Below are 16,012 nucleotides of genomic sequence, written 5' to 3' on the forward strand. Positions count from 1 at the left end.
CACCACGGGGCGGAGCTGCCGCGCTCCCCCGCTCGCTCATTGGTCAGCAGCGCCGGCCCCGCCCCGGGGCGCTCCGAGGGGGTCCGCGCTTGCAGCTCCCGGCTTGGGCTGGAGGGGGTACGCTGCAGTGGGAGCCTTGGGGGGCCCACCGGCCTCCCCCACCAGGCACCGAGCCTGGGCCCAGGGCCCGAGCGCGGCCCGGGATTCGCTCACCGTCTCACTTCTCCCCCACCGCCTCCAGGGGGCTCCTCCCTGCTGGGGACCCTGTTGGCAACGCCACTGCAGAGTCCCTTGGGAGGCTGGGGAGCCCTAGGGCAGCTGTCCCTTTCAAGCTCGTCAGAGTCCCATCTTCAGCCTTGTTCACGCACATGACTAGAGGTCATTTATGGAATTGAATCAAACCGAATGGCTTGCGCAACCACGCTGTGCAAGCAAATCTGCACTGGGGTCCCACTAGGAACCCTTCACTAATACCCAAAACAATATATGCTGAGGGACTGGGTCCTGCCCAAACCCTAAAGCACACGAGACAATAGCAAACCCGGGATTCAGACCAATGCGTGCCTCAACCAATGGGGCCGAAGACTCTCTCCTGCAGGGTGCACTGAGGCCTTGCACTGCATGGCACGCTTCTCTTAGTTGCTATGTGGGCACATAGGGGCTCTTTGCTACTTTTTCTATCTTTTCAGATATCTTCCATCTATTATAATACTCCCATTCTCCTCTGCATTCCATCCCACTTACCTATTCTACCATGTCTGCAAAACTTGCCCAGAGTTTTACATGGTTATCCCCACCAGACACCACTGACCCTGTGCTTGTCCAGGACGGTAAAGGCCTCCCTGCTCCGAACCCAGCAGCTGCCTTTGCCACCTCTAGCACCTCTTCTTCCACATCTTCAGCTGCTCTGACCCAGCAGGCCACGCTGCTCCTTTCTTGAATCCCCTCTTCCCTTGGCTTCCAGGACACCACTCCCCCCTGGTTTCCCACCTGCCCCACTGCCACCACTGCTTCTCTGTCTTTTTGTCCGCGGCACCCCTGCATACTGGAGGAGACCAGAGTCTGTCTCCTTCTCCACGTGTGCCTCCTCCCTACATGCCTCCGGTGACCCCAGTCTGAGCTTTCAGCCCTGCCCTTTCCTGTGGTCTCAGTCAGCTCAGACGGCTAAAACAAAATCCCATAGACTGGGGCGCAGCGGTGGTGGTGTTTGACAGCAAGCATTTATTTCTCACAGCTCTGGGGCTGAAAGTCCAAGGTCAGGGTGCCAGTATGATCCGGTTCTTGGTAAGGGCCATCTCCCATCTTTGCAGATGGCTGCCTTATTCTGTCCTTACACGGCCTATCCTCGGTGTGTGGTTCACTCAGAGAGAAAGAGAAGGCGAGCGTGGGTAAGAAAATAAAACCATATTAAACGTTGCGTACGAAAGCCCACTTTACAATAAAGACATATATCAGTTGAAAGGAAGTGAATGAAAAAAAGACGTGTCATAGACATAGTGACCCTAAAAGGCTAGTATGGCTATTTTCTTTTCCAGTTTTATGGAGATACAATCGACATCTCATCTGGCATGAATATCGGGTAAACTAGACTTCAAAACAAAGATCATTCCCTGAGATAAACAGAGACATTTCATCATGAGAAAAGGACCAAGTCACGTGGACATGACCACAAATGTGCATCCATGTACTAGCGCCTCAGAACACATGAACCAAAGGGACAGAATTCAACAGATGACTGGATTAAGAAGCTGTGGTCCATATATACAATGGAATATTACTCAGCTATCAGAAAGAACGATTACCCAACATTTGCAGCAACATGGACGGGACTGGACGAGATAATGCTAAGTGAAATAAGTCAAGCAGAGAAAGACAATTATCATATGGCTTCACTCATTTACGGAACATAAGAAGTAGGAAGATCAGTAGAAGAAAGGGAAGAAGAAAGGGGGGGGTAAACAGAGGAGGGAATGAACCATGAGAGACTACGGACTCTGGGAAACAAACTGAGGGCTTCAGAGGGGAGGGGGGTGGGGGAATGGGATAGGCAGGTGACGGGTATTAAGGGGCGCACGTATTGAAAGGCGCACGGGGTATAATACACAAGTAATGAATCATGGAACCTTACATCTAAAACTAGGGATGTACTGTATGGTGACTAACATAATATAATAAATAAATAAATAAATAAATAAATAAATAAATAAATAAATAAATAAAACTTAGAAAAAATTAAATAAGGGAAAAGCAGACAATTTGCCAGATACCATAGGACAGACGAACAGCCTCTCTCAGCAAGTGATAGAAAACCTACAGAAAGTCCAGAGAAGACATAGAAGATGTCACGTGTGGGTACCAACTATCTCGATGGAGTCGACGTTTGTAGCCAACCCGCCCAACCACGGTACAATACACACAGTTTTTAAGTGCACGAGGCCAAGGCGTCGAGGCAGGCCACACCGGGGTACGAGCTTCCAGACACTAGTCTCAATGTAACGGGCTCAAAACCATAGAGAATGCATTCTCTGACCACGACAGACTGAAGTTAGAAATCCATGTAACGGTAAGATTTCACACAAACTCCGAATACCTGGAAATAGAACAACTCGTTTGATTTCACGGGTGAAAACCCCAACAGGGGAAAGTAGAACTATATTTAACGGAAAGATACCCGAACTACCGCAAACATGCCGGAGGCAGCTCAGCGTGTCCGGTGGGACACTGACAGCGTTAACCGCTTCTGTGAGAAAGGAAGAAAGCTCTCAAAGCCAGGACTCGGGGTTTCACCTAAGAAAGAGGGAAAAGCAAAGCAAAGCAAGAAACCCAGAGTCAGACCTGCCTGGGCTCTCAGGGCGCTCTCAGTCCCTCTGGGGTTTCCCCAGGGCAGGGGGTTCCAGCTAAGGGGCCTTGGCAGGCTGGCGGTTGGGAAGCTGGGCCGCGATAGTTCCATTAGCAGTGGGCTTTGGAGGCCCACGCGGGCGTGGGAGGGGGCGGGGACCCCGGAAGCCCTGCCCATTCGCCGCTGCAGGGTCGTGACCCCACGGCCCGCGCCCCCCCTCCCGCCCTCCCGGCAGTTGGCTGGACCCTGCTGCCTGAGGCCAGGGGCTCCCAGGTTCACGGGCAGGCGGCGCCATGCGGCCCGGGCCCGCGCTCCTCCTTCTGAGTCTGGGCCTGGGCCTGGGCCTGGGCCTGGGCCCGGGCCCCGGCCTGAATCGCGGCCACCTCCCGCAGCCCCCGGCTCCTCGCAGGGCCCGGGCTGCCGGCCTCATCTCCGGGACGCCCGCCGCGTCTATGTCCGGACGCCGCCGCCCGGATCCTGCCTGGGCTCGCCGCCCCCCGCCTGCCTCTCAGACCCGCAGCCCAGCGCAGGGAGACATGGCGGCGCTGCGCGCCTGGAGGGACGCCCCGGGCCTCGGGGAGCCGGCCAGCAGCGCCCGCGTCAGCCTGCGGCCCCGCGCGGCCCCTGGCGGCGGCGTGGTCCTGCGGGGTGGCGGCCACCTCTGCCTGCCCCGCGGCCCCGCGCGCCCGCTCTGCGTCCTGCTGCGCGTCCTGCTGCGCGCCCGCCTGGCCGCCGCGCCCGCGCTGGTGGACCTGCGTCTGTCTGCGCGCCACGGCCGCCTGGGCCTGCTGTGGCGCACCCCGCCGCACCGCGCGCTTGGGCGCCCAGAGTGGACCTTCTGGCTCTTGCCGGTCGGGACGGCCAACCTGCGGCGCCCCCGCCGCGCTGCCTCCGACCTGCTCGCCCACGACGGCCCTGACCGCTACGCGGGCTTCGTGGCCCAAACCAAGTGTCCCACACATGGGCCCACGCCTGTTGTTTTAGAAGCTGTCAACTCGGACGGTCCTCAAGCCATCGATTCTTCGGTGTCCTGCCAGGTATCCGCACAGCTGCCCTGTGAGGTCACCATGGTAAAGATCAATAGGAACAAAGATGGTGTTCCCCTGGTGGTGACCAGGAAGTTGGGGGATACCCTCAATGCGACCTTTCGATTCAACTGCGAAAAGGCCACGTTAATTGTTCCGGAGTGGCATGCCTTTTCGGTGCCCTCCGTAAATGATGTGCCGGACTGGAACGCACCTTTGGATACACCACACATCCAATTGGGTAGAACTCCAGCATTTTTGCATATCGCCCCAAATTCTTTTTCTTGGGGGGTGTATGTGTTTAGATTCACGATCAGCCTCTTCAGGGAAAAACCAAAGACACTACTGGCAACAGGCTCAGATTTCATCTATGCCACCATCCTTAGAAGCGACCTAAAGGCAGTTGTCCCTGGGGGTCCCAACATAACAATTAATTTCACAGACAGGCTGGTTCTGGATGGAACGAACTCCTCGGATCCAGATTCAGACAACCCTTCAGAGGGACTCCTTTTTTCCTGGTACTGTACCACAGATCCAAAAAACTACCAGGGAGATAAAATTACAGTGATGAGCAACAGCGTCTGTCTCCCAAAGCAGACCGATCTGAACTGGAAGGGGGCCTCTGGCCCCATCCTGACACTTTCACCAGGAACACTTAAAGGTGGAGGTGTGTATTTTTTCAGAATGGTGATCCAGAAGGGTGGTCGAACAGCATATATTGATAAAAGGGTACACGTGCTCAAAGGACCCACCCCCAAAGCAAACATTTCGTGTATTGAAAATTGTGATGCCGTTCTGGTTATTTCAGACAGATTTTCTTTGTTTCTAAATTGCACAAATTGTTCAGCAAGCCAGGATGTCTACAAATGGTCGATTCTGTCATCTTTGGGTGATGAGATAACATTTGATTGGGTGAAACACACCACGACAGGGAGGAATGGTGCTTATTTGTCTATAAAAGCTTTTGCTTTTAAGGATTTTCCTGAAGCTAAGTTTTGGATTTCTGCACATCTAGCAGCTTGGAGTGGGGAGAACTTGGACTTGAGGTACCCCTTTATTATTAACTATGTCCCTGAAATCGGAGAGTGCACCATTAATCCAGCTAAAGGAGTTGCATTTTTTACCAGGTTTGTCATCCGCTGTAATAATTTTAAGGATAAGAACATCCCTCTTGCATACAAAATGATAGTCTCTGACTTGCATGGTTTCGGTCAGATCAGTTCTGTAAAAGAGAACACGTTGGGGGCCATCCTGTATTTGGGGAGCGAGTCCACATCGCCCCCTTCCTTTCTCCCTGTTGGGGTGTTGGCTAATCGTTATGCCATGAAGATATACGTTCAGGTGTATGACTCTCTAGGAGCTTTTTCTCAGGTGACGTTGTACGCGACCGTACGGGCTCCAACGGACGAAGTCTCGGAGAAGGATGTGCTTGATCGCTTATTCAATTTCACCATGGGACCAAACTCATCACTGTCTACTATGCTTGCCAACCAGGAATTTTTACCTGCAGGCTATCTCATGTATATAGCAGCTTCTGTTTTGAATAACATGAAGCCTGAATTAACTTTGCAAGCTGACAAAGCCAGACTCCGGGAATACCTTGTCAACCAGACTTTCATTCTTCCCAATAGCACTTTGGTGGAAATTAGCCAGGTAGTCATGAGTGTTACTAAACTAACCCAGACGACCTCTGGATTCACTCGAATGGCTCAGAAACTCGCCACGGTGAGGGTTTGGCAAGCCAATCGAGCCCTCCAACAGTCTCGGCAGAAAGATTCAGACTTCCACTCTGAACAAATAGAAATCGTGAGCACTGGGATATTGACAAGTTTGTCTAATATCTTTAAACTGACCGTTAGCTATGAAGTCGTTGATGAGCCTTTCTACGTGTTGGAATTACTAGCAGACACAATATTGGAGGGTAAAGTACCAGGGAATGAGACCACTGCCATGACGGCCTCCAGCTTTAACGTGTATGTCAGGAAAGCTGAAAAGTGGGACGTTACCGACGTCTTCAGCAATGAGAAAAGGGGTCGAAATTATTTTCGTCCGACGCTCAACGTACGCAGCATTCCTAGTTTGCCTGCAAATGCCCCGATTTCCACCATGTTCTGTGAGTTTGCACGTGATCCCTTTCCTTGGATGAATGCTCAGGAAAGCTGTTCTGCAGATGTGGTTGGATTCAGAATGACAGGAACCACACCTAACGGCGATGCGATTGAGATCATGCCTGATGTAGCAGAAGCGTTCATCGCCAGAAGAAACTTGAGCTCTGCAACATTTAATCTCACGGTGGGACCCGAGAACGGGCCTGAGGGAGGTGATGAGTCCTTGCAAAGGACGACAGGGCAGTTTAGGTTTGAGGTGGACAGCAGTGTAGTGAAGGAGTTGCTGGTCCACATTGTGACCGAAGTGACCGTGTTGTTCACGGTGTTGGTGTATGCCGGCAGTGAAATTACCCCCAGTGCTCTGGTCGCCACCTTCCTTGTGCCCCATGACATCCCTCCCGTGGCCACTCAGAGTGACCTGTTTGACTCAGCCTGTTCAGTGAAGGAGGCCCGTGTGGTTTGCCTTCCAGCGTCTCTACTACAAGTCATAGCTCAGCGATGTGGCTCGGCTGAGTGCACCTTGGTCGTCGTTCTGCAAGCACCTCGTTTTGTCATGAAAGCCAGTGAAAAGCTAGTGAGAATCGCTCTTTTCAGCGTTCGCTGCCTAGACATGTATGGGATCCAGAGCGATTGGAGAGAAGATACCTGTGTTCTCGGAGAGAAGACCACCTGGCGAAGAGTGCACTGTATCTGCCAGAACACCAGGAGGGCCCGGCGGCAGCTGGACCTAATAAAACAATCCAGCACACACCTGAAAACCCACTTTTTGACGGCCAAGGTGTTTGTGGTCCCTAATCCTATAGATCTACGGTTGGAGGTCATCAAGAACATTACCCACAACCCTGTGACCCTCTTCGCTGTACTTTTTATTATGCTCACGTACATAATCCTAGCTTTCTGGGCCTTGCTGATGGATGAAATGGATAAGTGTCTTCGGCTACATGTGATAATTCTACTTGATAATGATCCTTATGATAAGGTATGTTACCTCGTCACCATTTTTACAGGAAGCCGTTGTGGTGCTGGGACGAAGGCCGATGTCTTCGTCCAACTTAAAGGAACAGAAGGTGAGAGCGACGTGCATTGTCTGAGCCATCCATATTTTCCAACCCTGTACCGGGGAGGCATCAACACTTTCCTCCTAACGACGAAAAGGGACCTGGGGGACATCCGTTCCATTCGTGTGTGGCACAACAATGAGGGCAAAGCCCCCAGTTGGTATTTAAGCAGAATCAAAGTGGAAAATCTGTTCAGCAGACACATCTGGCTGTTCTTATGCCGGGAATGGCTTTCTATTGACACCTCTTTGGACAGAACATTTCATGTTACCGACCCAGACCAGCCTATCAACAGAAAGGACTATTTCCTGATAGAATCGACTTACAAGCTGGGGAAAGATCACACGTGGTTCTCTATTTTCTCCAGCGTTAATTCTAGGCCATTCAGTAGGCTTCAGAGACTGTCCTGCTGTTTGGCGATGCTGATGGCCTCCCTTCTGTGTAATATTATGTTCTTTAATCTTGACAGACCAGAAGAAATGGTGTCATTAGAGGGGAGGTACATCAGGTTAATGATGATAGGACTGGAGAGTGTCTTAATTACAATCCCCGTGCAACTATTGATTGTTTTTCTGTTCACCTACTCCCAGAAGGAACCGCGTGTGACTCTAGAAAAGGTAACTCCCCGGAAGGATTCCTTGGCACTAGAAAATGCATACTGGGAGGAATTTCTGAAGAAGTGGCACGCTCGTGAAACTGAGGATGCGCCCACCAAGGAGGCTTCGAAGCTTCCACCTGGGAAAAGCCCTAAACTTCAAAAGACTGCAAAGGTGCTCTCTGCAACTTATCGCCAGCCTAAAAAAGCAGAGAGCAAGGACGCAAGCACCCAGGAAGCAAATATAAATGCCAGTAACGCAAGCACAAACAACAATCAATATGTTGCTCCTGGAGAGCCGCCTACCCCAGTGGGTCCTGTAGGACTCAAGGAGAAGGGCAGGCTTGTTCTGCCTTCGTTTTGCGTTTATCTAGCGTGGTTCTTGGTTTTCGCCACGTCCATTGTATCTTCGTTCCTCATTGTATTCTACGGGCTGACCTATGGCTATGAAAAGTCAATGGAATGGCTCTTTGCATCGTTTTGTTCATTCTGTCTGTCCATTTTTCTGGTGCAGACGTGTAAAATTTTACTCCTGTCATGCTTCCGAACAAGTAGGCCCAAGTATTGTAAAAACCTTTCGTGGGCAAGCGAGTACCCCTATACTGAGATCAAGCTGCAGAGCACGTTGAGCCCCGAAGAAATGCAAAATCGACATGAGCAGATCACGCAGCTCCGACGATCCAGGATGTACCAGCCCCTCACCGAAGATGAAATCCTAATCTTCAAGAGAAAGAGGAAAATCAAGAGAAGGGCTTTCCTGATCCTGTGCTCCATTCTGACTCACTTCATCTTTCTCGCCCTCCTGTGGAGCCTCGTCGCCCTCCTGCGCCACACGGACAGCTTCCACTATAATCAGTTTATTCGCGATCAGTTCTCCGGGGATCTCGGTTCGGTGACCAAGCTGGCGGACATCTACAGGTGGCTGGACAGTGTGCTTGTGCCTCTGCTCCACAACGACCCGAATCCAACGTTTCTTCCCGACAGCTCCTCTAAGATCCTGGGTCTTCCACTGCTGAGGCAGGTGAGGGCCAAACCTGGCGATAAGCTCTGCCTGCCTGCCAACAGCTTTGCCCAAACCAGCATGGAAGGGGAAATCCGTTGTCATCCCAACTATGGCACTGACCCGGAAGACACGAGAAACTACTCCAGCCTTTGGAACAAAGTTGCTAAGCGGGCTGAGGACACGAATACCAACGGGTTTACTTACAGGCCTCCCGAGAAGAGGTGGGGGTATTTCTCCCACGGACTCTTACACACCTACGGGTCGGGAGGCTACGCATTCTATTTTTTCCCAGAACAGCAGCAGTTTAATTCCACCGTGAGGCTCAGGGAACTCCAAAGCAGCGACTGGCTTGACGAGAAGACGTGGGCCGTGATTCTGGAGCTCACCACCTTCAATCCAGACGTCAGTCTGTTCTGCAGCGTGTCTGTGATTTTCGAGGCGTCTCAGTTAGGAGTTGTGAACGCGAGCGTATCCGTGCACTCCTTCTCGGTTGCCGATTTCAACAGGGAAACTTCGGCAGAGGTCTACTTGTATGTGGCCGTCCTCATTTTTTTTTTAGCCTACGTGGTCGATGAGGGCTATGTCATCGTGCAAGAGAGGGCCTCCTACGTGAGAAGCGTGTATAATCTGCTGAACCTCGCTCTAAAATGCATATTTACTGCGCTGATCGTGCTCTTCTTCAGGAAGCACTTCTTGGCCACGGGCATCATTCGGTTTTACTTGTCCAACCCTGCGGATTTCATTCCCTTTCACGCGGTTTCTCACGTAGATCACGTCATGAGGATCGTGTTGGGTTTCCTGTTATTTCTGACCATTTTGAAGACCCTCAGGTATTCCCGATTCTTCTATGCTGTGCGGCTGGCTCAGAGGGCCATTCAGGCGGCCCTTCCCGGCATCTGCCACGTGGCGCTGCTGGTGTCCGTGTACTTCTTTGTGTTCATGGCCTTCGGCTACCTGGTGTTCGGGCAACACGAGTGGAACTACAGTAACCCGATTCATGCTACGCAGACGATATTCTCCTATTGCGTTTCAGCATTTCAGAACACGGAATTCTCCCACAGCAGGGTTCTGGGGGTCCTATTCCTCTCATCTTTCATGCTGGTGATGATCTGTATATTGATGCACTTGTTTCAGGCAGTGATTTTGTCCGCCTATGAGGAAATGAAGCAGCCCGTGTATGAGGAACCATCAGACGAAGCGGAAGCAATGACCTATCTGTGTCGCAAGCTAAGAGCTATGTTTAGGTTTCTGACCCTCCAACCCAGGGAGAAAGAAGAATCAGAGTTGTTTGTCAACATGCTGTATGGGCAGCCAGAGAGCAAGAGCCGCCGGTATCTGGGGCTGAAGACCAGAAACATCAATGGGAACAAAATGGTTTATATTGTTGTGTGATCATGGCAGGGTCAGGAACCACAGGCAAGAGTCCCCCCAGATGCTCATTCTGTGGGTGTAAGGAATGTTCACTGGCTCACTAGTGCTCTCTACCCATGTCACTCAAAATGCACACCCCTACATTTGGAAGTAACTCTACCTTTGGCCTCTTGAGTGTTGGGGTGTAGGGCAGGTCTGCGGCATCAGGGCTGGTTTCCCTCTAGACGGGAACTCGGTGTCTTTGGAGCCCACAACAGTTTAGAGTATTAGAGACCCAGAGTTGGGGGAGAGAGAGCTAAAGGGTCCCCACTCTACCTCTCCAGGGCCGAGCATCTGCTACTGCGACTGTGTCCCTGGGTCTGGGAGCCAAGAGCTTGTGAATCCCTCATTCCCTCTGGGACTGCCGTTTGCAGAGCAGGGCTGGAGCACCCATCTGAGCCCCTAGCCCTCTCCACCATCACCCCCCACAATCCAGCTGGGCCAGGACTGAGGGACCTTGTGGGGAGTTTAGGACCTGTCCTCCTGCTTTTGAATTCACGGATGGGACCTGAGTGGCAGCAGTCTGAGCTTCCCATCTACTCCTTAGGACTTTTACCCCTTAAAGATGTGAAATCTAATAACACTTTTCAGCCATTAGACATGAACTTTGTTCAACAACAGAACGGTATGTGTGTGTGGGGGGGAGTGGGTTCACACTGAAAGATAGTAAATGTTCTGTATATTGACTATAATAATATATCTATCCACTATGAGCTTTGGGTTAATTAAAGTTTGCTTTGGGTTATTTTGGAATAATAAAGAAAATGTGGTTTATTGTTTAAGAGAAATATGGGCTCATAACTCTTATAGTTCTGCTCAAAAGCGTGTTCATTTTTGTAGATGCCTCTTTAAGCTTTACCAGATTAAATGTGAGATTTCTCCTGTGAGACGTGCTGTGATTTCTGTGTTAGGGGCCTATATACTGATGGCTCCTGCCATCCACATGGAGAGCACGTGAAGGGGGACAACCCAATGAGGTGGGTGACGACTTCGTCCCTAGCCCTTGTTATTCACTCGGTGCCCCTGTGGTCCTGGGCTGTGCTTGAATGGCTCACAGGCACACTCACGGGCATTCCATGCCAGTGACACAATAGTGTCTGTATGTGAGATTTGGATTTTCTATTTTCTTTTCTTTTTTTTTTAAAGATTCTATTTATTTATTTGCAAGAGAGAGAGAGAGAGAGAAAGGAGGGGCAGAGGAAGAAGCCAACTCCCCACTGAGCAGGGACTCAAGCCCAGGACCCCTGGATCATGACCTGAGCCAAAGGCAGATGCTAAGCCACTGAGCCGCCCAGGCTCCCAGATGTGGATTTTGTATGTCCCCTAGTGGAGATGTCACGGGAGTCACCAGGTTCCTGGCCTGCTGGCCTCAACTGGAGTATGCGTTCATTGACGTCACCTCTCTTTACCACCTGACGTCAGAATGCTTTGAGATAAAGTATTCATGGGAGCCAAATAATTACTCTTTAGGTACAGAGGCTGGTTGTGGTCTGGTTAGCTAAATGCACTTGCCTGTGGACTCCCAAGATGAGAGTGTGAGCGCCAGCCACAGGGAGCCTGAGCGGTTCTCCGCCTAGAGCTTGGAAGACCCACACAGGTGAGGCAGAGGTCCAGGCTCCATGGGCAGGTGCGCTCTGACACCCCACGAGCAGTGAATTGAAGTCTGGGCCCCTGTCAGGCTCAGGGTACACTAGTCGGCCTCCCTTCCCAGGAAGAGTGCTCGGGGGTGACTGTACCCCATGACCCGGAGCTGTGCCGCGGGAGTGAGTCACAGGGCCCGAGTGGGCAGGCCCAGCTGGAGAGGCCTCGGCCCAGAAACGGGAACACACCCGTCCAGGTACCAACGTGGCCGCCCCCTGAGTGAGCACCAGGGAGGCAGCTCCGGGCCGTGGGAAGGAGACAAGCCTTCAGCTTCTGGTTACAACGAGAATGGCAGTTGCAGTGGAAGTCACAGGATTTTGCCATGCCTACTGAGAAAGAAGAGAGCGCCAGGGGCCTTCTAATCGAAGAGAGCAACGGTAAGTACTATCTAGTTCCAAAATGTAGAAATGCCAGTTACGATATTCTCAGGAAAACAAAGTGACAAGTGAGACAAAAATTCTGGTTTTCTTGATGGCCATTTTATTGTTATTATTACTTTACTTTCATATGCAAAAACATAAAATTCGAAATAGTTCTAAATTTTTTCCTCCTGTTCCGTTGAAGTGTGGCTGCTGCTTCACACAGGAGGAAAAAAATATCTACGTCCACATCGGTTTCTTTGAGGACCCAGTGCAATACAGGCAGCAAAACCACAACTCAGCAATCTTATTTGTTTTTTTAAAAGATTATATTGACTTGAGAGCGAGTGAGAGCACGAAGGGGGAGGGAGAGGGACAGGCTGACTCTGCACTGTGTGCGGAGCCCAGATGTGGGGCTCGATCTCCTGAGCCTGGAGACCATGACCTGAGCTGGATCAAGAGTCAGGCACTTAAGCGACTGAGCCACCCAGGGGCCCCACAGCTCAGCCATGTTCGATCCGTTTCCAAAGATCCCTTCGTTCTCATCCTAGTTCCAGGAACAGTGTAGCTATGCTCCTGAACAAGCTGGTGGCAGTCTGAATACCCTCCGAAGCGTGTACTGAACAGGAAACCAGGATGAACATTCTTGGGTTTGTTCTCGGTTTAGCCCCTTATCAGCTGAGGAGTTCAACAAGTCCTACATGCAGAAAGAGCTCTCCACCTGTAGCTACAGAGGACCTTTGTCTTCCTCACACTCTTCTGCTAATTATGAAAACTTGCATTTTTGAGGTCTGCTTCTGTATGTATATTTTGGTGTTAACAATTTACTTAAAAACTATATAACACTAAAGACATTTTGCCCACGGGCAACAAGAACAGGTATCTAAATGGGCCGTTCTTCCTTCCTCCGCTCCACGGGGAGCCAAACTTGCCCTGGAGCCAGAAGGAAGCTCCATGGGGGATGTGTGCAGGCATCAGGGAGGGCTTCCCGGTTACGTTCTTGTTCTCACTTTGTGCAGATGCATCTTGCTGTGCACTCAGAAGTATGAACTTTCCTGTATGTCTATTATACTTTTAAAAGTTTGCTTTAAAAACTCAGGCTTGCCTCTGAAATTTTATTAAAACTAAAAGCGAAATGCAAGCTTTCTGACCTTACTTCTGCTGGCAGAAATGGAGAAAGGGAGGACTAGGATTACTCTGAAGGGTGGAACGAGGTGCGTGGGGATCGAATCTTCCACCGCATCACCCTTTCGTGGCTACTTTGCTATTCTAACCTGCACTCAATTCCTTATTTTTCCATTTTCACACTTCCTTTCTCAGTCTTCACTGAGATACACGATATACAATCTTGAATCAGGATTGTGATTTTTAAAAGGTTATGAGGTATTCTTTTTTTTATAATAATATTTTTTTATTATATTATGTTAGTCACCATACAGTACATCCCTGGTTTCTGATGTAAAGTTCGATGATTCATTAGTTGCGTATAACACCCAGTGCACCATGCAATACGTGCCCTCCTTACTACCCATCACCGGTCTATCCCATTCCCCCACCCTCCTCCCCTCTGAAGCCCTCAGTTTGTTTCTCAGAGTCCATAGTCTCTCATGCTTCATTCCCCCTTCTGATTACCCCCCCTTTCTTTATCCCTTTCTTCTCCTACCGATCTTCCTAGTTCTTACCGTCCATAGATGAGAAAAACCATATGATAATTGTCTTTCTCTGCTTGACTTATTTCACTTAGCATTATCTCCTCCAGTGCCGTCCACGTGGCAGCAAATGTTGAGAACTCGTTCTTTCTGATAGCTGAGTAATATTCCATTGTATATATGGACCACAGCTTCTTAATCCAGTCGTCTGTTGAAGGGCATCTCGGCTCCTTCCACGATTTAGCTATTGTGGACAATGCTGCTATGAACATTGGGGTGCATATGGCCCTTTTCTTCACTACGTCTGTATCTTTGGGGTAAATACCCAGTAGTGCAGTGGCTGGATCATAGGGTAGCTCAATTTTTAACTTTTTAAGGGGTATTCTTTTAAGACCACATTTACCAGCCATTTATAAGGAGTGCCACCACACACAGCTGATGATCTTCCCCAGCAAGCAGCTCCTCACATGGGGGGCGGTGGCACCAGGAGACAGTACAAATCTCCATATGTCTAAATATTTAAATGGTATAAAACAGGCTTACAAACAATTACATAAACTATGTTCTATCCACTTACCTTCACAAATACACCTTTGTAATGAAAAAAATATATGTAAAGCAATGGTTTTTATATCACTGCAAATCGGCAAAGTACCAAAGAGAACTGAATTATGACTGTGTAGCTCTGGGTGTTCTGTTGCTGGGCCACTGGTGCTTGGACGAGCAAAAAGACATACCTAATCAATCCATAAAGTTTTATGGATATCGTCCATAAAACTATATTCTCTTGCCTTCATTTCAGAAAAATCATCACGTGGATAATAATAAAGATTTTCACGTAAATATGTTCTATGGAGGACAGTGCCGTGCTAGACAACTTTTCCTGAGTCATCAGAGTGTGTCAGTTGCTTCTGATTCTTTTGGTTGGGAGAAAATTCACTCTGTGGAGGGAACAGCAGTGAGAATTGTCAATAAAATGCATAAAGATCTAGATCTTTAGATCTAGAATTGAACCACGAGTGTCGATGTCGTGTTTGGACATTGCAAGGAGCGCATATGAACAACTTCCATTATTGCAGGAAACATCATACCATGTTTTCATTCCAGGATATCAATGTTGTCCTCATTTCACTACCACCCCCGTTCCTTACAATTTACATCAGTCCACAAGGTGTTTATGATTTTCTGTTTTCACATTTTTTAGTGCCGGGATCTTATAAGGAAAAGCGGCGACTGCAGCAGGCGGCTCATGTTGCTCAAATTCCTCTTCAATAGAGAGTCTGCCTTGAAATAAAGTGGCCAGACAATCGTCTCTATAGAAATGAGTTCCAGGATTGGTTGTCCGTGAATATTCTCATTCAGACCGCACCAAATGTTTCTGTTCCTTAGTTCTAATTTCCCTACATTGAATGTGAATGTCATTCTATGTTGCTGTGGTTTTTGTTTGTTTGTTTGTTTTTAATTTGTTTTAGTTCAGGTTTAGGTTCACAACCAACTGGGGCAGAAGCTACAGAGATTCTCCCATAGAGCCCTGGCTCGCACACATGCACGCCCCCTCCCCCATCAGCAGCCTTCCCCTACGTGGCTCATTTGTCACAATTGGTGAATCTACACGGTCACCCAAAATCCAGAGTTGACCTTAGGGCTCACTCTTGGTGTCCTACGTTCTACGAATTTGGACAAATGCATACTGATATGTATCTACCATTATAGTACAATACAGAGTAGTTTCACTGCCCCGAAAGTCCTCATTTTCCCACCTATTCAACCCTCCCTCCCCTCAACCTTGTGGCAAACATCGATCTTTCACTGTCTCCATAGTTTTGCCTTTCCCAGAAGGTCATATAGTAGGAATCGTATAATCTGGAAGCTTTTCAGACTGGCTTCCTTCACCTAGTAGTGTGCATTTAAGTTTCCTTCATGTCCTTTCATGGCTTGGTACCTCCCCTCTTGTTGGTTCTGAGCAAGATTCCGTTGTCTGAGTGGATCACAGTTTACTTATCCATTCACCCACTGAAGGCCGTCTTGGTTGCTGCCCAGTGGTGCAGGTATGAATAAAGCTACGATGAGGGGCGCCTGGGTGGCTCTGTTGGTGAAGCATCTGCCTTTGGCTCAGGTCATGATCTTGGGGTCTTGTGATCCAGTCCCGCATCAGGTTCTCTGCTCAACAGGGAGTCTACTTCTTCCTCTCCCTCTGCCTATCCCCCACTTGTGTGCTACCTACCTCTCTCTCTCTCAAATAAAGAAATCTTAAAAAAAAAAAAAAGCCGCAATGAATATCCACATGCAGGTTGTGTGGATATAAGTTTCATGTCTTTGGGCGAA

The 16,012-nt window shown here is 49.6% G+C and overlaps 1 protein-coding gene across 1 annotated transcript; it reads left to right on the plus strand.

The window, feature by feature from the left end:
- The first annotated feature begins 3,132 nt into the window (after positions 1-3,132).
- LOC123780541 (polycystin family receptor for egg jelly-like) lies at positions 3,133-10,020 on the plus strand. The gene has a single exon (XM_087869101.1). It carries the CDS (start codon positions 3,133-3,135, stop codon positions 10,018-10,020), a length of 6,888 nt encoding a protein of 2,295 aa, XP_087725227.1.
- Positions 10,021-16,012: the final 5,992 nt, after the last annotated feature.

The sequence above is a fragment of the Ursus americanus genome, chromosome 17 (assembly GCF_024610735.1).
Source record: "Ursus americanus isolate L20-20 chromosome 17, mUrsAme1.1.p, whole genome shotgun sequence".
Lineage (NCBI taxonomy): Eukaryota > Metazoa > Chordata > Mammalia > Carnivora > Ursidae > Ursus > Ursus americanus.

What these genes read in the sequence shown, in the direction of transcription:
- LOC123780541 (XM_087869101.1), top strand. Translation starts at nt 3,133, where the DNA reads ATGCGGCCCGGGCCCGCGCTCCTCCTTCTGAGTCTGGGCCTGGGCCTG.